We start from the raw sequence: 22,571 nt of genomic DNA, 5'->3' as shown, positions 1-22,571 counted from the left end.
TTAAACCAAATGGAAAACAGCACAGTAGATATTTGTGTTGAAAACCAGAACGCTAAAATATATTGTACACAAACATTTATATACACAATCTATGACTTGTGCAGAAGAAAAGTTATGAAGCAGATTGATTTTGTGGAAAGCCTTTATTGTTTTAAACTTGAAACTTTTTTTTTTTTTTTTTTAGCAGAAAGTGCTCGACTACCTAATCACCAGATTGTTCAGATTAGTTATTCCAGCTTCAAACAGAAATGTTGATATCTTAAAGACAAAATAAGAAGAAAACATCCAAAATCCAGCGAAGTGGGCGCTGAAACAAAAACAACCCAAAGGCAGAAAATGATGGTTTTGTTTCGGTTGCTCCCCTCTGCGGGGGGGGTCGCCACAGCGAGCAAACTCGCACTAAACATTTGGAAGTTGTTTTACGCCGGATGCCCTTCCTGACGCAACCTGGGCTCGAACCCACAGCTTTGTAGATTATGGCGCCGCGGTCCAAACACGAGGCAAAATGATTAAAAAAAAAAAAAAGCACATTAGCCGAGCTCCCTCTGCAGTTTATTTGTTGGCCCAAAATGTCACACCTAAACTGCAGTGGGAGCTCTGCTGGTGTGCAGATCTTTTTACCATTTTTTGCTTTAGCGAATCCTAATCATGGACTTAAGTTGATTACTGAAAATGGAACAAAAAAAAAATAGAAGCGCACGAATAAAATATATGCGACAGCCGCTTAGTTAATATATCAGATAAAAGAACAAACCCAAACAGGCATAAACTCCAGAGTTAACCTTTCGCCTGTTGTCCCAGTAAAATTTACCAGCTCTTTTTATCAATAGACATATAATAAAAGTAGCCTATCCATAGTTTAAATCTGCTTTATAATAATAAAAAATTAAAGCTGTCTGAATGTTAAAGGAGTTAAATGTTGGAATGGAATTCCAGTCGGGACATGGGCTCCACTCTTCGCAGGGTTCCACCTTTTCGGAGTGTGTGCTCAGCAGCACCTTGACTGGCTCGTCTGCGCCTGCTGGCGGTGCAAAACTGTGGCTTCCTCTCTCGAGTCAGAGCTTCGACTCAACATCCTGACAGCGAGGCAAAAAACTAAATCAGCTCATGTCACAGGAAGCATCTTTATAACACTATCAGATTGTGTTTTATTAAAAAGAAAGAAGAGATTTCTATCAGATTGTTATTACCGAGCCACAGTTTCCAAGGCCTCGACCACATTTTTACCAGTGGCAGCGCTGCACTCCATGAAGCCGAAGCTGTATTCCTGTGGAGTAAATAAAAGACGCTGTGAGTTTGTTTGATAATTACAGTAAAATTCTGCCAAAGAGGTTTAATGCACCATATTTATACCTTAGCAAGAATGTCCCCCTGTTCGGTTTTAACTTGTCTCTCTGCGTGATCGCTCTTATTCCCCAGGAGCAGAACGGTCACGTTCTCTGCAGCAGATTCCTGCAACACAGATGGTTTTGATTTACAGTGCAAATGTCAAGTCACGAGCTGGGCGTGATCCGCCGAGCAGGTGATCCTCAGCGCACCCCTCCAGGTGAGCCGCACCGACGGCTTTCTTTGACACACCTGCACGGAGTCGGGAGTAAACACATGAAGAACAGGGCGGCTCAGGCGAGCGGCTCAGGCGAGCGGCAGACTCACGTAAGCCACCGGGCAGCTTTGAAAGGCAGAAATGATTCAAACTGCTCATATCTTACATGGTGGATAACGTTCGGTCAGCAAAAGGCAAAAGACTGCTGCTCTCGTTTAGTTTCAGCCATGGCGTCCATTCTGCGAACCCTAAATTTCAACCAGTTCATTTTCTAGCCTGCTATTCTTTTTTTGAAGAACGTAAGGAATCTTGCTTGGGTGCCTGACAAGAGTTCGGCCTCTGTCTCTGATTGAAGGATTAAGGGAATCACGCCCTTATTTGTTTTGGTGGGTGTGTCGCTGGGTGCAGATTTACCATCTAAGGAGGGGATTTCTTCCCATCTTTTAAGGCCCTGATTTAGATCTTCTCCATTATTCATTTCAGTTCTCTTGGTTGAACTACACATTTAAATACAGGAGGATTTATGTATGTTTAACGTGGAGTGATAATTTTAATCAATATTGTCAGTTTTATTGTGTGAAAATCCACCTCTGTCCTTCCCTCACATCCAGAGTGTGAATATAACCAACTGATATTAACAAACAAAAGCAAAGCTGAACTAATGAAGGCACCTTACCTGGATGGAGTTTGCCCAGTAGCTGACTGCAGAAAAACTCTGAGAGGAAGTGATGTCGTACATCAAAAGAAATGCCTGGGCTTTGTGGAAAACATGTCTTGTGATGCTGTGAAACCTACAGAGACATTTCAGAATATCGTCAGACAATAAGACAATAAGTAATATAATACAAATAGAAGACTCCACGTCCTGTACTTTGTTTCCACCTTAAGAAAAAATAAGAAGAAAATCCAGATCTTTACAGCTAGTCTTCAGTGTGAGAAAAGTAAACACACGATGAATTGGTTTTGTCCAGCTTAGATTTGACAAAGGAGCTCTGCCAAACCAGTTCTGACACAGGCTGCATTGTGACCTGGAGGCGACTCGTCGGTGCTTTTAAAGCTCCCAGCCTCGCTTAGAAAAGCTGCAACTGTATCCGTATTTAGAGGATGCGTCTCATCTTCCGTCCTCAACCACCAGAAAACAGAGTAGGTTTACACTGACAAACCACAGCTGTTTCCTATAAAATATAAACAGCATACCCAGTCATAATAGACCACAAAACAACACTGTTTGATAGTGATGTCTGCCATTGTTACCCCTGACCGGCTACTCTGACTACAGCAAACACCAAAACTCTTCTGTTTGGAGTGGATTCCTTATAATGCTATCCATTTTATAAACAAAAAGGTGGCCTCCTTGCAAATCACGGCCTTAAAGGGTGTGCCAGAAATGAATCAGACAGTTTGCTTCAGTTTGTGATTATTTGACCATTTAAAGAAAATGGCTGTATAAATACTTTCCCGTACTCAGATAGAAAAAAGACATTTCATTAGAGAATGGCCGTGCCTGTAGCAGAGATGTCTCCCTGCACTGTTTTTAGCTTCAGATAAGCTCTTTGTTACAACTTCTCCATCCATTCATCCACCTGCTTCTCTGTGGTCAGGCAGTGGAAGTAAAGAGCTGAGGAGGGAAACCCAGACATCCCTTCTCTCCAGTTCCTCCTGAGAGACCCTAAGGCAGGGGTCTCCAATCCTGGTCCTCAGGGCCACCATCCTGCATGTGTTCCTTGTTTCCCTGCTCCAACACACCTGATTCAGTGGTTAAATCACCTCTTCATGTTCTGCAGAAGCCTGTTAATCACCCGTTAATTCAAATCAGGTGTGTTGGAGCAGAGAAACAAGGAAAACATGCAGGATGGTGGCCCTCGAGGACCAGGATTGGAGACCACTGTCCTATGACGTTCCCAGGCCAGTGAATTCTAGGTCTCCTCCCAGTAGGAGACGTCCTGATCAGATGCCCGGACCACCTCAGCTGGTTTCCATGTGGAGGAGCAGCGCCTCCATCCTGAGCTCCCCGCAGTCTGTGACGCTGAACTCTACAAAGGAAGGTCATTTCAGCCTCTTGCATCTCGGCTCGTCTTTTCTTTTGGCCATGAGCCACATCTCAGAACCACGGGTGGAGTTTGGAATTTAGACCAACCATTAAATAGAGAGCCTCACCTTTCGACTCAGCTCCTTCTTTAAGACGACAAACAGGCAGGCAAGGCCCCGGTCCTTCCTCCCATTATAACTTAATGCCACCCTGATCATTTCTATTTCAAACTGAAGCAACGATTAGTGTGGAACTCACCTTTCTTGACCTGCTGTGTCCCATAACTGCAGCACCACAGGTTTCCCATCTACCAACACGGTCCACTTGCAGGAGTCCAAGGCTGCAAATCATATCAAGCTGCATAACTCTGCATACTGACACATTTAAAGGGACAAACCAAAAGATCGCGATCTTACCAATGGAGGCAGGTATGTCTACAGCAAACTTCCCCGTTTGAGCTCTTTTCATGAAGGAGGATTTCCCCACAGAGCTCTCTCCCACCAACACCACATTATAACAGTTTGATCTGTCGGTCCCTGCCAACATGACAAAGAAAGCCCTTTCCTGATCACATATTACCTTTCTGACTCTTGTTTTACTTGGTCTAAAACCAAAACAGTCTGCTGATCGAGGTGCACATAGTGTTTACCAAAAAAGAGCTGCCTTTCCCTCCCTTGACCAAAGGGGATTTCATCAGGATACAATGTTCTGGAAGTCGTCTCCCTGTGAAACAAACAAACATTTCTCAGACCACAGATGACAAAGGTTATCTGTCAGAATAACAAAAAAACAAAAAAAACAACGGTTGGCAATGGACATTAATTCATGTTTCCATTTAAACAGTGTTCCATTGTCTCCTAAAGAAAACAAATAAACCTGGATTAAAGGAACAGCTGAATATAATTAAATGTTACAAAACAGGAGAGACGCAGGACAGGAATGGCATCCAGAGCGTACATTAATCCACTAATCCCAAAAGGGAATCCAAATAAATCTTTCAAAATGTTCCCAAAACAAATCCTGCCCTATGTTAAACCTTCCCCCTTATTTTAATTTATTTTTATTTTATTAGCTTATGTGGCAGGGATGAAAAAAATGAATGAACATTACTGTAGATGCCCCATAGTGATGAACAAAAATATCTATATATCTATATATATATATATATATATCACATCTTTGAGAATGAAAGAACTTGAGCAGCAAAATGTGTTCAACTGTGACGTTTCAGTTTCATATTAGGAGTTGGATGGAAATGTTTTTTTTCTCATAAATGCTGCTCACACATGAAGTTATTTTTGAGTCATTACAAAACTGACACGGAGTTAAATGTGTGAACGTTGAAGGGAAGCAGAGCGGGTGGTGACGTCTCCGCCTCACAGAGAGAAAAACAGGCCAAATATGGAAGCGGTGCTTTGTTGTCTTGTAAACATTCATTTGAACATTATTTTTTGTTTTGTTTTTTTTTTTTAGATCTGAGCGGTCATATGGGGGCACTGACTTACATGTGTCATATTCTATTCAGCTTCAGACCTGTTCTTATTTTGACACTTACTTTTAATAAAAAAACACATTTTTAACTTTTAAATGTTTTAAAACCTGTTTTATTTTGAAACTTTTGATACACTAACTGTAAAAAGGCCCACAAAACAAAATGCTGAGGACCCAGGAGGCTAAAATAATTGATATTACAAACAAAATCAGACTTTCTGCTGCATTCAGGGTGCATAATTTTCCTGAAAACTGGTGAATTTGCCCTGAAATTATATATTTTTTTCTGAGTCAGACGGTAGTTTACTTTTACACATTTTATTGTGCTAACTGTAGTCATTCTTGATTTATCCAGAAACCCCCTGGGTGCTGCAGGGCCCCAAACTTACCTCACAGACTTTGAGAACAGTTTAGTTTCGGGGATGCTGATGCTGGCCGACGCTTTATCACCGTTTCCATCATCCTGCAGAGACAAAAATATGATTAACTGCTACTGAACTTAATCTTGAGCTGACAGCGTCGGACCTTTTGCATTTATAGCACATTTTAATAAAAAGTGTATCGATCTATTTTTAAAGATCAGTACCTGATCTCATTGAAAGCCTATACATGTCAGGTTTCTGATGAAAGCAGATACGTTCATGTTCTCCTTTCTGCTGTGTGAAACATGTGGGGTCAACCACATGTTCCTCATTTCACTTCATTGCTTCAGAAGTTTCTTGAAACACACATACAGCTAAAGAACAAGATGTCTTTTGCAAACAGTAAGTAGAGTCACCGTGTCCACAAACATTCTTTTATAACAGGCAGAAGGCCCCAAATATTCATAAAATTAAGTTTTTATACAGGTGAAAATAAAAAAAACAACTTTTTACAGTTTAAAGCTTTGCTTGACTCAAAAGTCTATTTTCCTTTTTGCTATATGTGAAAAAAGCTTTGCTGCGTAGAATCAGGCAAAGTTCGATTTTAGGAGGCTGTTTTCACGTTTAATATTTTAAAAACTATATGTAGTTTTGAAGGAATTCCTGGTTCTGTGTGCCCTGCTGTTACAGCTGGTGCCTCCCAGTGAGAAGGTTGCAGGATCGCTGGCCAAACCTGGGGCCTTTCTGGGCGGAGTTTACATGTTCTCCCTGCGCTCACGTGGGTTTCCTCTGGTTTCCTCCCACAGACCAAAAATATTCATGCATGTTAGGGTCACTGGTAGCTCTAAAATTGTCCCCTAGGAGTGAGTGAGCGCGTGAATGGTTGTCTATCTCTATGTGTCCCTGTGATGGACTTGCGACCTGTCCAGGGTGTCCCCCGCCTCTCACACAGTGACGACTGGAGACAGGCACCAGCTCCCCATGAACCAGAATGGAGAAGCGAATAAAAAAAAAAAAAAATGGATGGTGGGAATCTTTAGGGCATCACAAATACTATAAAGTCATCATCTTTTCTTGTTCAGAATTGCGCCCTTTCTAATATTGTGGAACCTAAAAAAGGCAGAATTCTGTGCTGTTTAAGTATTTTGATGCATCTCACTTGTTATTAGTAAGCTAAAATACACGTGTGAACAAAATGTAAAACAAACAGAAAAAGATCACAAGACAGTGAAGGTGGAGACTGTTTTTCTTACCTCTGGTATGTTATCCAGGTCAGGTGATTTATCTGTTCGCAGTACCGCTGCCCCGGGTGCACCCTCTTCTGGGATCCCTCCAGCATCATTTTCGTTCTGTGCCTCTATCAGTCCAACCTCACATTCATTTTGGTCTTTGTTTCTCTGCTGTGAGCGTGTCTTCCGGTTAGATCCAAACTTTTTTCTCCTCCCTCCTGATGCTGAGTCATTGTGGCTCAGAGAAACTGGGTCTTCCTCAGGTGTTTGTTCAGCCAGGGGTTTTATTAAAGCCTTGTCAATGTGACTGACTGCGACTGTTTCAAACACTTTTTCTTTTCTTTGATCGAAGCTGCTCACTTTGTATTCTGCCTGAACTTGCAGGTTTGCTTCTTTGACTTCCCAGACATTTTCACTACTTATGCCTCCTCGGGTTGTTTCAGACTTTGTTGCACCAATCTCCAACTCCTCCTGATCCAAGTTTTCTGTTTTGCTTTGTGATCCAAGATTCTTGTGGGTGGAACCCATTTCCCTTCTCCTGTTGGTTGAGCTAAAATCAGGGCTTGCACTTTTGACTTCTACAGTGGGACTGTGAATCCTTTCACTTGTGCTCTCTGGTTTTTGCTCTGCAGTCGCCTGGACGAGCCTGTGCTCGTCAGACTCAGCAGTTCTGGCTTCAGCCGCTTCTCGTTGCACTAAAGCACCATGCAATGGCTGAACATTTTCACTTTCTACTCCCTCTGCAGTTGAGGGGAACTCCTCCACAACCTTCATCTTCTCCACGCCTCTCATCCCATCTTCTGTACTGCTCTCAGTTTTTGTCACATCTGCACTGTGAGCCTCTCCCTCTTGTTTTTTGTTGACCGGAGTCCTGCGAGAAGAGCCAAACTTTCTCCTCTTATGTTTGGATTTTACTTCCAAACTGTCACTAAAATCAGAACTGGTGGTTTCTTGTTGGCTGTTGCCAGCATCCATTGTTGTAGATATTCCACTTATGTAGGATGCATCCACAGGTGGCTCCTCTGAAGCAGAAATAGACTCGGGTGAAGCATTTACTTCTTGGTCTGCACAGATGCGTTTTTCTCCCGCTTCACTCAGTTCAGGATCTTGTACATTCACTGAGCTCGCCACCTCTGTGCTGCGGTCTTTTGATGGGACACATACCACGGTTTCCGTCGCTTTGCTCGTCTGTTGCAGCTGAACTTCTTGTTCCGGTGTCTCAGCTTCCCTGTTTTGGTGATGAGTTGCTTCATCTTGATCAGGCACACTCACACTGCCTGGCTCGGGGATGACAGTGTCATCATGATATAAGACACTCTCCATATCCGAGTCATCTTTGGAAACAGAAGCTTCTGTTGATTGCATTAAAAAGCCCTTCTTGTCTGTGTCATATCCTGGAAGCTGAATTGAAATATCAGGGTCATGAACAAGTTTTACACGTTTCTCTTTGGTGTCTTTAACTGATTCATGATAGTCCTCTTGGTCTGAGCTTGGAATATTATCTGATGTTGAAACTGTTCTGTTGTCCAGATCTTCATCCTCCTCTTGCTGCTTTTCTGCCTTTTTCTCCTCAGTTGAACTAATTGTTTCTAATTTCTCAGCAGATTTTAAATCATCTGATTCTCTCTGCTGAATTGTTTCTGTAGCAAACATTTGTGTTGCTTCATTGTTCTCTGAATTTTCTACACCTTCCTCTTTATGTTCCTGGTTGGCTTCAGTAAATTTGGCATCTTGTTTTGCTTTAATCCTCCGGCTCGAGCCCAGTTTCCTTCGGATCCCTGCAGTTTTGAGGCCTGAGTGAGTTTCGTCTTTGTTGCCTTCATAATTGTCCTGAGAATCGGACTCCAAAGCAACATTTGCATCTGGCTGCAGTGTTTGTACAGTAGACTTGCTCTGTGTAAGTGAGATGAAATCAATTTGGTGCATTTCCTGCATTTGTTCTGGGTTAATCTGCTCTTCATGATCCTTAATCGCGATGTCCTCTGAATGGAGAGTTTCTATAGCTGTAGATGTCTTGGTGCTCTCATCTTGTTCCTCATTTGTGGGCAAATTATCTTGTGGTGATGAATATGCTTCTTGCTCAACACTGTATTCGACTTCAGCGTGGTCTTTGTAGCTGCTGTTTTCTGTGCTTCTTTCTGGTGTGGCAGAAAGGCCTGAATCACTCAATCGCCTTAACGTTTCAGTTTCTTCATCCTTTTCTTTGCTTTTTGTTGAGTCAAAGACGTTTCTGGTCATTATTTCAGTCTTTTCTGCAGCATGATCGCTCTCTTTTTCAGCAGTATCATAAATATGAAACACGCCTTCCGTTTGATCAGCCTCCTGTTCATGCACTTTCTCAACTCCATCCTCAGTGTGTTGGGGCGATTGGGTGATGTTGCTGTTTGGTGATGCTTTCTCAACCTGGTCTTCAGGGTCGGTTTCTTCTCTGCTGATGCTTTTATCTGTATTTATCTCAGCTGTGACAGGACGTACTTCTGGTTCAGACACTAAAACGTTTTCTTCTACACTTCTGTCCTGCACTGGTGGCTCTGTGCTTTCATCTGTTTGCCTGCTCCTCGTATCTATCATTGAAAATATGCTGGAAAGGTCCCCATCTGGAATCAGTGACTTGTCAACTACCATTTCATCTGCATTTGAGGTTGAAAGCACACCAACAGAAGTTAACTCAGAAGTCCAACCAAAAGCACCGGCGTCTATATTCTCTTCTTTCTGGCCTGTCGACTCGACTGTTAATGCTGTTTCACTGAGTTTGGTGCTACTTGCTTTCTCTTCATCTTCTTGTATGGGATTTTTGTTTGTTTCAGTAACAGAGTCTTTGACTGTTTGTCTTCCTTTGTTTCTACGGCTCGACCCCAGTTTGCGTCTGCTGCCACTGTTGTGGAAATCCATGCTGGTTCGCTCATGCACACTCAAAGAATCATTCTGAGGCTGCGAGTCAAAAGAAACAGATTTTGACTGAAGGGTTGACAAAGCACGTTTGTTCTCCTCCGTTGTAGAGGAGAACTCAGCCTTCTCCTGATAAATTACTTGTTCACATTTTGGTTTCATGTCATCTTCTACTTTGTCTTTGAACTCATGGCCCTGATGTAAAGCAGAATCTACCTCTTTTAAGTCACTGCTTTGAGGTTTACTGGCATTATTTGAATCATAGCCCTCATTTTCTTTTGTAAAACACTCTTGCTGTTCAGATATTTCAATATGGCCACCTGTAAAACCTTCAGATGAACATTCAATTTGTAGACTTCCTTGCATTTGTGTTGGATGACTTTCTACTTTCTGTACTTCCCTCTGAGCATTGTCTAAAAGGTCATCACTGTGAAAAGCCACACATTTATTTATTTCTAGCTGCATGGCACCTGCTGTTTCTTCAACCAGTTGAACATAACTGTCTGGTTCTCTTTCAGTTCTGTCATCTTCAAGACTTTGACTACCAAGAATTAAAGTCTGTGTTTCAGTTTCAGGATAATCTGTGGCTCTGGAGCTCTGAACCTCAGAATGATCAGGTAAAGGCATAAAAGACATGGAGCTGGCCTGGGAAACAGACAGCAGATTGTCACGTTTTGTGTCTTCTGTCAATTCTTTTTGCTCTGTTGTCTTAGTTTCTGTTAAATTTGTTCTTTCCAGGGCTGAGTCACCCTTAGTATTTTCTAAAACTTCCCCTTTGAATTCTTCAACCTGCTGTCTTCCTTTATTTCTACGAGTTGACCCCAGTTTTCTTTTGTTCCCACTCTTGGTGAAGCCTGTGTTGGTTTGCTTGCTGACATTTACTGAGTCATTTTGAGGCTGTGAGTCCAAAGAACCAGTTTCTGATAGAATAGCTAAAGCAGCAGATTTCTTCTCCTCTGTGTCAATTAAGAGGCCTTCCTTTTCCTGGTCAAATACATATGTTTTGGGTTTTATATCATCATCATCTACTGTGTCTTTGGACTCTTTGATCTGACTCACAGACAATTCTACCTCTTTTAGGTCACTGATTTGTTGTTTATTTATACCATGTAAATCATAATTGTCCTGTTTAAGGTCTGAAGCCTCTGAAAGGTTTTCGCCTGTAGGATACTCTTCCGGTTGAGTAGTAGATTTGTCAGTAGTTTTTGTTGTAAGCTCAGATGTTTCAAGGTCAGTCAGAGGCTCAGAAATCAGGTGACAACTTTCTGTGGCATCACTTGTAACAGTTTGCACTGAAAAATTGATTTGTTGACTTTCTTGCATTTGTGTTGGTTGAACTTCCACCGCCTGCCCTTCCAGCTGAGAATCATCTGAAAGAACATTTCTTATGACCTCAGTGTGAGGAGTATCAGATTTATCCACATCTTCCTTTGTGTCATCCACCAACTGTTTCTCCAGTCCCACAATATTCTGTGTTCTTCTTTCATCATGATCTTCTGGAAGATTTTCACTTTTAGGAATAATGCTCTCCGGGTCAATTTCAGGATGTGCTGTTGGCACTGAGCTCTGAATCTCAGAAGAATGACAAGGTGAAGGAACCACAGACATGGTGCTGTCATGTGAAAAAGACAGGATTATATCATGCTCAAAGTCTTGAGTTGTTTTATCCTGTCTGGTTGATTTTATTTCTAATACTGCTGTGTCAAGGGCTTCATCACTCATGGTACTGTCAATGACTCCCCCTTTAGGTTCTTTACCACGCTGCCTTCCTTTATTTCTACGACTTGATCCCAGTTTTCGTTTGTTTCCACTGAGGCTTAAGTTAGCATCAGTTTGCTCATCTGTGCTCAGAGATTTGTCCTGGAGCTGAGGGTCTGAAGAAACATTCAAGTCTGACAGTGTAGACTGAAGATGAACACTGGCAATCTCAGCTTTAGGGACAATTCCTTCTTGATGAACACTTTGTTCAGAACTGTGTTTAATATCTTCCTCCACAAGGTCTCCACCTTCATCCTTGTGCATGAGGACAGTGTAGTCTTTTTCTGTGTCGTTCATCGATGTTTGCTTTGACTCTTGGACATGATCATCATAGTTTATCTGGACTACAGCTTCCAAGCTGTCTTCTTCTGTAGAAATCGTGATTTCTTTGTCACTAGAGGACACATCATCCTGTTTGGCAACAGAGTCAACAGTACTGCTGTCTGTGAACTCTGACTGCAATGTATTGATGGTTTCAGCTGGGTCTGTCTGATTTTCAGAAACAATTTCAAGATTTACTGGAGCATCATTTGTCACAGTGTTAGATGAATACCAAATTGGTAGACGTTCTTGTATTTCTGTTGTCTGTTCTTCAGGAATTTGCTCTGGTTCTACAGCTGTGACTGAATCATCAGGACTTATCACTTCTTTACTCTGAACAGTGTCAGATTGATCCACTGGTTGGGCTTCTCCGGATTTCTCAGACATCGCAACATTAATGTCTTTCTCTCTTTCATCTGGATATTCTGGAGGACTTTCACTTTTAGCAACAAAACTCTCCAGATTAGGCTCAGGATAGCTTTGTGTCACTGTGCTGTGAACCTCAGAGGAATGACCAGGTGTAAACACTGCAAACATAGAGGTGGAATGTGATACAGGCAAATTAAGATCACTCACTGGCTTTAATTCTGCCTGGCTTCCTGGTATTATTTCCAATGACGTTTGTGTTGTTTCAAGGTCGTCATCAACCTTAGCAGCATCATGGGTAACACTTTCTGATATGGTATAAACTTGTAGACTTTCTTGCATTTGTGTTGGAAGAACATCTACCTCTTGTCCTTTTTTCTGAGCATTGTCTGACAAGACATTTATGTCTTCACTATAAAGCGCATCAGATTGGTCCACACCTTGCTGTGTGACCTCCACAGATGTTTGGACCATCCCAATGTCAATCTGTATCCCTCTCTCATGTTGATCTTGTATATTTTCACTTTTAGGAATCAAAGTCTGTGGGTCAGTTTCAGGATGTGCTGTTGGTACTGAGCTCTGAACCTCAGAAGAATGACCAGTCAGAGGCATTAAAGACATAGAGCTGTCAGGTGAAACAGGCATGATATTTTGTTCAGTGTCTTGAAGTGGGTCTTCCTGTCTTGATGTCTGTATATCAAGGGATTCTTTTGGTGACTTAAGAGCTTCATCACCTGTGGTAGTTTCAAATTTCTTCTCGACAGATTCTTTAACATGGCGTCTACCCTTACTTCTACGACTTGATCCCAGTTTTCGTTTGTTTCCACTGAGGCTTAAGTTAGCATCAGTTTGCTCATCTGTGCTCAGAGATTTGTCCTGGAGCTGAGGCTCATCTTTGTCTATCTGGACTACAGCTTCCAAGCTGTCTTCTTCTGTAGAAATCGTGATTTCTTTGTCACTAGAGGACACATCATCCTGTTTGGCAACAGAGTCAACAGTACTGCTGTCTGTGAACTCTGACTGCAATGTGTTGATGGTTTCAGCTTGGTCTTTCTGATTTTCAAAGACAATTTTGAGATTTACTGGAGCATCATTTGTTATAGTGTTAGATGAATACCAAATTGGTAGACGTTCTTGTATTTCTGTTGTCTGTTCTTCAGGAATTTGCTCTGGTTCTACAGCTGTGACTGAATCATCAGGACTTATCACTTCTTTACTCAGAACAGTGTCAGATTGATCCACAGGTGTGGTTTCTTCAGATTTCTCAGACGTCTCAACATTAATGTCTGTCTCTCTTTCATCCTGATGTTTTGGAGGACTTTTACTTTCAGCAACAAAACTCTCCAGGTCAGGCTTAGGATAGCTTTGTGTCACTGTGCTGTGAACCTCTGAGGAATGACCAGGCATAAACATTGCAAACATGGAGCGGTCATGTGACACAGGTAAGTTAAGATCACTCTCCAAGTCCTCCTTTGACTCTTGTTGACTCACTGTTGTTGTTTGTAAAGATTTTTGTGTTGTTTCAAGCTCAGCATAACTCTTTATAGTGAGCTCAGTTATCTCAGAGAGGTCTTTCAGAGGTCCAGAAACAACTTTCAAACTTTCAGTGGCATTACCTGTACCAGTTTCTGATGAGGTTTGTTGACTTTCTTGCATTTTTGTTGCATGGATTTCAATCTCCTGCCCTTCCAGCTGAGCATCATCTGACAGAACATTTCTTATGTCCTCACTGTGATGAGTATCAGATTGATCCACGTCTTGCTGTGTGTCATCCACAGACCTTTCAACAATCACAATGTTAATCTCTGTCTCTCTTCCTTGTTGATGTTTTGTAAGGTCTTGTATATTTTCACTTTTAGGAATCAAAGTCTGTGGGTCAGTTTCAGGATGTGCTGTTGGTACTGAGCTCTGAACCTCAGAAGAATGACCAGTCAGAGGCATTAAAGACATAGAGCTGTCAGGTGAAACAGGCATGATATTTTGTTCAGTGTCTTGAAGTGGGTCTTCCTGTCTTGATGTCTGTATATCAAGGGATTCTTTTGGTGACTTAAGAGCTTTATCACCTCTGGTAGTTTCAAATTTCTTCTCAACAGATTCTTTAACATGGCGCTCTGAAGAAACATTCAAGTCTGACAGTGTAGACTGAAGATAAACACTGGCAATCTCAGCTTTAGGGACAATTCCTTCTTGATGAACACTTTGTTCAGAACTGTGTTTAATATCTTTCTCAACAAGGTCTCCACCTTCATCCTTGTGCATGAGGGGAGTGTCTTCTTTTTCTTTGTCATTCATCAATGTTTGCTCTGACTGTTGGACACAATCATCTTTGTCTATCTGGACTACAGCTTCCAAGCTGTCTTCTTCTGTAGAAATCGTGATTTCTTTGTCACTAGAGGACACATCATCCTGTTTGGCAACAGAGTCAACAGTACTGCTGTCTGTGAACTCTGACTGCAATGTATTGATGGTTTCAGCTTGGTCTTTCTGATTTGTGTCCTGAAGCTGGGGGACTGAATTAGCATTTACGTCTGACAGCGGAGACTGAACAGAAACATTGTTCATCTCCGCTTCAGACAAGACTCCTTCTTGATGAGCAGATTGTTCTGTAAAATGTTTTTTATCTTCGATCACTAGGACTCCACCGTCAAACAAACCACACGCTTGTTTGGTTTCCTGTTCTTTATCCTTTTTTATCTCCTTCACAGCAACCAGTTTGTCTTCTGTTTTAGACCATATATTCAGTTTGCTATCTGGCGTTGAATTAGTAAATTTAGTTGCAAAGTCTTCTTCACGGTTCACCTCAGGCTGATCAGTGTTTATTTCAGGAGGAGGGTTTTTAGAGCAAAGATCTGTTGCTTGTATTATCAGACTTTCAGGAGAGTCATCAGTTTGAACCATACCTTCTACTTGTGTTGGCTCATTGTATTTATTCACAGCATTGTCTGGATACTTAACACCTCTTACTTTTGGTAGTTTAAAAAGTTTACCTTTTTCTTTGTTTGCAGCTAACTCCTTTTTTGGTAATAAAATAACTGATTGCTCAATACTGTCCTTAATTTCTGTGTTTCCTTTAGTAGTGTTATGATCTGCAGTTATCTCTGCTGTGGTTGACTCTGAATCTGATTTTACATGTGACTCACTCACTGAGTAATTGCCCTGCAAACTTTCATCTTGACAGAACAAGTCTATATCAGCTTTCATGTTGTTTTCTGATTCTGCTGAAACATATATGTTGAAGATTTCTTCATGTTTGTTGATTACTTGTTGATCAACTGAAGGACATGCAGCTAAACTGGTTAATTCAGGAAGACAAACATGTGTACTTTGTTTTGTGTCTTCACTTTGAGCAATGTTACTTTTGTCAGTTTCTTCCAGGTTGGTTTCATGTTTACAATGTTGAACACTGTTGTCTTTAATGACTGTAATTTCAACAACATCTTGCAGAAAAGGCACTGCAGTTGATTCCTTAACCTCGGAATAATCATGAGTAGTGTGTAAGACCAAGGAGGTATCGCTCTCTGCAGATGTACCATACTCACTTTCTTGATGTGATTCTTGAACTGAATGTAATTCCTGCATTTCGGGCTGTGTTGCTTCAGAATCTTGTGTTTGCAGACTTTTAATAGCTCTTATCTCTTCCTGGACATCTTTTCTAGGTTGCTCAATTTCTGGATCTCTGATATGCTGTTTTCCTTTACGTCCTCGCCTCGACCCCAGTTTTCTTGTGCCCGCACTGAAACTGAAGGTAGCAGCAGCTTGTTTAGTTTTATCCTGAAGTTGGTTGTCTGAAGCAGCATTTGAGTGCGACAGTGGAGACTGAACAGAAATATTATTATTCTCAGCTTCAGAAGAGACTCTTTCTTGATAAACAATTTGTTCAGTACTGTTTTTGACATCTTCCTCCTCAAGGCCTGCACCCTCATACATCTCAGGGATAGCAGCACCTTCTGTTTTGTTGATCCTTGTTTGTTTGGGATCATGCACACGATCATTCTCATTTGTTTGGATTACAGCATCCAAATCTCCTTCCACTGTAGAAAACATGATCTGTTTCTTATCAAGAGTTGACACTTCTTGATTGACAGCAGAATCCTCACTACTTTTTTCTGTAAATTCTGACTGGTAAATGTTGATCGTTTCAGTTTGACTCATCAAGTTTCCACTTAAAATTACTAGATTTTCAAGGGCATCATCTGTCACAGTTTCAGATGAGTAATCAATCTGTGAGCTTTGGAAACGTGTCGGAAAGTCAGTGTTTGTCTTCTCTAAACTCACAGAATCTTTCTGAGGCTGAGAGTCAGAACAAAGAGTTTCTGACTGCAAGGTTGAAAAAGCAGGTTTGTTGTCCTCCATTTCACAGAGGAGTCCTTTGTTTTCCTGACAAAATATTTGATCAGTGTTAGGATTTATAACTTTGTATACTCTGTCCTTGAGCTCATGGATCCAACTTTCAGCAAAGTCTGCTTTTTCTTTGTCACCGATGTGTTGTTCTTTGGTCACATATAAATCACGGTCCACATGTTTCAGGTCTGCAGCCTCTGGGATACTTTCTTTCCTTGTATTTTTTTCCTGTGTTGCTGCAGAATCATCAGTACTTGTCACAGTGAGCTCTGGCATTTCAGCATGATCAGTTCCAGAAACAATTTCACAACTTTTTGTGCCATCATCTGAAACAGCTTTAGATGAGTAATCAATTTGTTGACTTTGTTGCATTTCTGTTGGATACATTTTTACTTCCTCTACTTCCTTTAGGGAATCCTCTGTAAGAACATCTCTGTCGTTCTCACTACGAAGAGTCTCAGATTTCTCCACTTTGTGCTGTGTGACCACCACCGATTGGCCTCTGACTTCAACCTTTTGAACAACAATGTCTGACTCTGCTCCATCTTGAACTTCTGAATAATTTTCAATGTCAAGAACTAAACTTTGTGGTTGAGTTTCAGAATAATTCCTTGGTTCTGAGCTCTGAACCTCAGAAGAATGACCACTCGAAGATAATAAAGATTTAGAGCTGTCATGTGAAACCACCAGTATGATGTCATCCTCAGTAGCTTTACTCAATAGTTTTTCTGCTGTCTCTTCATCCAGTAACACTTTTGATGTTTCAAGCATTTCGTCATCCTCTGTATTTTTGATACATTTCTCTTCAGATGCTTTAATATGCTCTCTTCCTTTATTTCTACTACTCGACCCCAGCATCCTTGTGTTTCCACTGAAGCTGAAGTTAGCATCAGTTTGCCCACCTGCACTTTGAGATTTGTCCTGAAGTTGGGGGTCTGGAGGGTCATTTAAATCTGACAGAGAAGACTGAACACAAACATTGCTCCTCTCAGCTTCCGAGATGACTCCTTCTTTATGCAAACTCTGTTCAGCAAAATCTTTCTCCACAGGACATCCCACCTCATACGTCTGACTGAGAGCGATGTTTACTTTGTCTGATTTGTTGATCCATGTTTGTCTGGTTTCATGCTCATAATCATCCTTACTTACCTCATCAACAGCAACTGTTTTTTCTTTTATAGCCCATACATTTAGTTTGCCATCAAGGGTTAAATCTGGATGTGTAGTTACAGAATTATCATCATTTCTCACCATGAGCTCAGGCTGATTAGTATTAATTTCCGGAGTCACATTATCAGAGTGCAGATCTGAATCTTTGACTGCTTGTGACTTCAGACCTCCCAGAGCGTCATTAGTTTGAACCATACTTTGTACTTGTGTTGGCTTATGGTCCTTACTTTCTTCTTTATTCATAGCACCCTCTGGATACTGACCATCCATTATTTTAGGTAGTTTGAAAAGTTGAGTTTTTTCTTCATTTGTAGCAAACTTCTGTTTTGGCCACGAAATTATTGATTGCTCAATACCGTGCTTAAGTTCTCTGTTTACATTACTGGTGCTATTATCTGCAGTTACCTCCGATGTGGTTGACTCTGAACCTGTCTGTACATGTGATTTACTCAGTGAGTAATTGCCCAGAAACAAATTTGTCTCGTCTTTCTTATTGCTTTTTGATTCTGCCACAATAAACATGTTAAAACCTCCCTCTTGTTTGATGATTGTTTGTTGATCAACTGAGGGACACGCAGATAAATTGGTTAATTCAGAAAGACAATCACGTGCAGTTTGTTTGATTTCTTCAGTGCTATTTTTGTCAGTTTCTTCCAGCTTGGTCTCATCTTTACAATGTTGCTCACTGTTGTCCTTTCTAACTGTAAGGACCAAGGAGGTAACACACTGTGCAGGTGTGCCAAATTCATTCTCTTGACGTGATTCCTCCTGCATTTCAGGCTGTGTTGCTTCTGACACTTGTGTTTGCGGAGTTTTAATACCCCTGGTTTCTTCCTCAACGTCCTTTCTAGGTTCCTGATCTTGCTCAGTTTCTGGCTTTTTGACATGTTGTTTTCCTTTATGTCCTCGCCTCGACCCCAGTTTTTTTGTGCCCCCACTGATGCTGACGCTAGCATCAGTTTGTTTATCTGTGAGCAGAGTTTGATCTTGAAGTTGGCCGTCTGAAGGAGCATTTAGGTCTGACAGCTGAGGCTGGACAGAAACATTGGTTTTCTCAGCTTCAGGGGAGACTTCTTTTTCATGAACATTTTGTTCAGCACTCCGTTTATTCTCCCCCTCCACAAGGCTTCCACCCTCATTCATCTGACTGAGAGCAATGTCTACTCTTTCTGTATCGTTCCTTAGTGTTGGCTCTGGCTCATACAGATGTTCATCTTCATTTCTCTGGAGTATAGCTTTGATATTTCTTCCTACTGTTGAAAACACAATCTCTTTTTCACAAGATGTTGAAACTTCCTTATTGACAGCAGAATCATCAGCATGGCCAGTCTGAGTTTCAAAAGCAATTTCACAACTTTGTGCGGTGACATCTGCAACAGCTTTAGGTGAGTCTTCATTTTGCAGCCGAGTTTGTGTCTGTGTTCGATGATGGTCTACTTTTTGTACATGCCTCTGAGTATTGTCTGAAAGAATATCTCTGGTGTCGTCACTGTCAAGAGTCTCGGATTTATCCACCTCTTGCTGAGTGCTGTTCACGTCTTCTTTAATCGCTCCAGTGTTAATCTCTGAATCTCTTACATGTTGAGCTTCTGGACGATTTTCACTTTTAGGAGCTAAGCTCTGTGGGTCAGTTTCAGGATCTGTTGTCACTGAGCTCTGAATCTCAGAAGAATGACCAGGCAGAGGCATTAAAGACACGCAGCTGTCATGTGAGACAGACAGATTAATGTCACGCTCGGCATCTTGACAAAGCTCTTTCTGCCCTGTTGTCCTAATTTGATAAGATTTTGTCATTTTCAGGGTTTCATCATCATTCGTATTTTCTATAATTTCCTGTTCAGATTCTGTAAACTGCTTCTTCCTTTTATGTCTATGACTTGGCCCGAGTTTTCTTCTGCTCCCACTGAAGTTGAAGTTAGCATCAGTTTGCTGATCTGTGCTCAGTTTGTCCTGAAGCTGAGGGACTGTTGGAGCATTTAAGTCTGACAGTGGAGACTGAACAGAAATATTTTTCCTCTGAAGCTCCAAAACAGATCCTTTTTTATGGGCAATACATTCAGAACTGTATGTAATATCGACCTCCACAAGGCTTCCATGCTCATATGTCTGAATGAGAGTAGTGTCTTTTTCTGTTTTACAGATTAGTGTTTTCTCTGGCTTGTACACATCGGTATCCTCATTTCTCTGGGCTACAGCCTTTGCATTTCCTTTTATTGTAGAAAACATGATCTCTTTGTCATCAAAGTTGAGTTCTTCATACATCTCAACATGACTGTCTGGATCTGTTTGATTTAGATTTTCTGGAGACTTTATTCTCTTAGAAATAAAACTCTCGGACTTAAAATACTTCTTTGGCCCAGAGATGTGAGCCTCTGCAGAATGACCAGGTGAAGGCTTTAAAGTCACAGACCTGTCATATGACACAGTTAGGTTAATGTCACGCTTCGTGCCATGCTTCAACTCTTCTTGTCTTACTGTTGTTGTTTGAGGGGCTTCGTTAGCTTTGGGATTTACAAAAACATCTTGCTTGGATTTGTTCAAATATTTTAGTTTATTCCGATGTTTCCACCCGAGTCTTTTTCTTTTGCCCTTCTTTTTGAAGCCGGTGTTTTTTTGCTCGTCTACAGTCGCAGGATCGTTTTGAGGCTGTATAACAACAGAAGCAGTTTGTGACTGGCGTGTTGACAACCTCGATTTGCCCTCCTCCGTTTTGGAGAAGCGCCCTTTCTTTTCCTGGTGAAACATTCGATCATCAGTCGATCCGTCTTTAAAGTCATCAACTTGAGTTAGAGCCGATTCTTCCTTTTCTAAGCCAACGATTTGTTGTTTGTTGATGTCACACAAATCATAATCACGTTTCAGGTTTGTGGCTTTCACTTCTGTTAGATACTCCTGCTTGGTGGCAGAATTAATAGTACTTTTCACTGTGAGCTCAAATGTTTCAGCATTTAAATCACAATTCTCATTTTCCACATCTGAATCATCCGAGTTGTTTTCTTTTGTAGGATACGCATCATGTTTGACCGTAGATTGATCAATATTTTTTGCAGCGAGCTCAGACATTTCAGTGTTGTCAGTTAGATTTTTACAAAGAATTTCACAAGTTTTTACAGCGTCACCTGTATCCATTGTGTAATCAGCTTGCAAATTTTCTTGCATTTGCACTGAATGAACATCTACTTCTTGCATCTTCCTTGTAGTACCTTCTGAAGTAACACCTTTGGTGTCCTCACCGTGTAGTGTGTCCCGTTTGTCCACTTCTTGTAGTGTAACATCCTCTGAATTTTTAAAGGTTTCCAGCTCAACGTCGAGCTGAGTTTCATCTTGAAGATTTTCACATTTTGAAACTGAATCTGTCAGTTTAGTTGCAGAATCATCTGCACGATCCACCCTGCGCTCAGGCTGGTAAATGTTCATCTCAGGAGTCGGGTTTTCAGAACGAAGATCAGAATATTCTTGTGATTGTAGTGCCAGACTTTCAGGAGTGTCATTTGTTTGATTCGTAACATGCACTTCTGTTGGCTTAGTGTCCTTATTATCCACTTCAGTCACAGAATCCTCTGGGTACTGAACATCTCTTACTTTAGGTTGTTTGGAAACATTACCCTTTTCTTCATCTGTAGCCAACTCCTCTTTTGGCAATAAAATGACTTCTTGCTCAACACTGTTCTTAATTTTACTGTTTACTTTAATGGTGCCATTATCCACAGTTATCTCAGGCGTGGCCGACTCTGAAACTCTCTTTACATCTGACTCACTCACTGAGAAATTGCCCTGAAAACTTTCACCTTGCCTGAACAAGTCTGCGTCAGCTTTCTCACTGCTCTCTGATTCTGCTGCAGAATACACGTCAGAGCTTTCTTCTTGTTTGTTGATTATTTGCTGCTCAAGTGAAGGACATGCAGATTCAGTGGTTATCTCAAAAAGACAATCTTTGGTTTCCTCATTTTGAGCCATGTCACTTGTGTCTGTTTCTTCCAGTTCGGTCTCATCTTTACAGTCTTGCACACCATCATCCTCGCCGACTGTAATTTCAAGAACATCCTCTGGAGAAGACATTGTAGTGGACTCCTTACTTTCAGAGTTATATGTAGTGTCTAAGACCAAGGAGGTGTCACGCTTTGCAGACGTACCACGTTCACTCCTTTGACCTGATTCTTCCTCCATTTCAGGCTGCGATGCTGCAGACACTTGCGTTTGAAGAGTTGCGATACCCCATGTCTCTTCCTGAACATCCTTTCTAGGTTCAAGCTCTTGCTCAGTTTCTGTCTCTGTCACATGCTGCCTTCCTTTACTTTTTCGACTCGACCCCAGTTTTCTTCTATTCATTTTGACTTCATGTGTAGGTGGATGCTGGGTTTCAGCTTTTGAGCTGTCAGCATTAAAGAGATACAGTTTATCACTTTTTAAACTGCTACTCTGCTACAAAAAAAAGCATGCTTTTTTTTACTTGTAGAGGTTTAGTTCAAGTTCAGTCACATTTCAACAATAACTTTCTCCTGACACTGACAGATAATTATAGTGACTCAAGCGTGAAACATGCAGTTCGACCATGCATTAGGAAATCTTGTTTAAATACGGCTCACAAGCATGTAAAAACTTGGAGAAAATATTAGTTACAAGTTTCCTACTATTAGCCAAGTTCAATTATTTAAACAACACAAACCCCACAGAGCACCAGAGCTAGACTAACTAAAATCATACTCACACATTTTAAACTACACTTACTGACAAGCAAAAACGGTTAGTGGCATCTATTTAACAAAATGATTTGTTGATGTCTAAATAATAAATTCATTGCATGTACTTACCACCCAAATCAGGCACATCTGTCGACTCACACCCCGAGCTACTCTTTCATGTCAAGTCATCTGCTCCGCTCAGCAGGAGTTGCACTTCACACATCGGGGGGGGGGAGTGTTCCTTAACTGCAAACATAGCTGACAGCTTCCTGTGTGGGTTATACTTGCTGGTTTTATCAGTACCGTATACTCACTTCCTGAATCGCATAAAGCTCGATTCTTCACAATTACTTTAAACTTCTACCTAAAAAAAAAAAAAAAAGACCAAAA

General features: G+C 41.2%; 1 protein-coding gene across 4 annotated transcripts; it reads right to left on the bottom strand.

Moving 5' to 3' along the window:
- Nucleotides 1-135: 135 nt before the first annotated feature.
- Nucleotides 136-22,442, bottom strand: rab44 (RAB44, member RAS oncogene family). 4 transcript variants are annotated; one of them, XM_025004205.2, is made up of 10 exons: nucleotides 22,311-22,442; nucleotides 6,679-9,585; nucleotides 5,453-5,526; nucleotides 4,222-4,295; nucleotides 3,989-4,108; nucleotides 3,831-3,912; nucleotides 2,220-2,334; nucleotides 1,354-1,452; nucleotides 1,191-1,267; nucleotides 136-1,076 (listed from the first exon to the last, which is right to left on the bottom strand). In XM_025004205.2, the coding sequence occupies exons 1-10, from the start codon at nucleotides 22,326-22,328 to the stop codon at nucleotides 989-991; spliced, it is 3,654 nt and encodes a 1,217-aa protein (XP_024859973.1). In that variant the 5' UTR covers nucleotides 22,329-22,442; the 3' UTR covers nucleotides 136-988. The 4 variants fall into 4 exon arrangements, with proteins under 4 accessions (XP_024859973.1, XP_024859970.2, XP_037831369.1 ...); XM_025004202.2 differs by lacking the exon at nucleotides 22,311-22,442 and adding an exon at nucleotides 14,323-14,458 and having other exon boundaries at nucleotides 6,679-12,891; XM_037975441.1 differs by lacking the exon at nucleotides 22,311-22,442 and adding an exon at nucleotides 12,892-14,051 and having other exon boundaries at nucleotides 6,679-11,640.
- Nucleotides 22,443-22,571: the final 129 nt, after the last annotated feature.

Source organism: Kryptolebias marmoratus, linkage group LG4 (assembly GCF_001649575.2).
Source record: "Kryptolebias marmoratus isolate JLee-2015 linkage group LG4, ASM164957v2, whole genome shotgun sequence".
NCBI classification, from domain to species: Eukaryota; Metazoa; Chordata; class Actinopteri; order Cyprinodontiformes; family Rivulidae; genus Kryptolebias; species Kryptolebias marmoratus.
The sequence above is the reverse complement of the archived record's forward strand: the minus strand, read 5'-3'. Positions and strand labels throughout refer to the sequence as shown.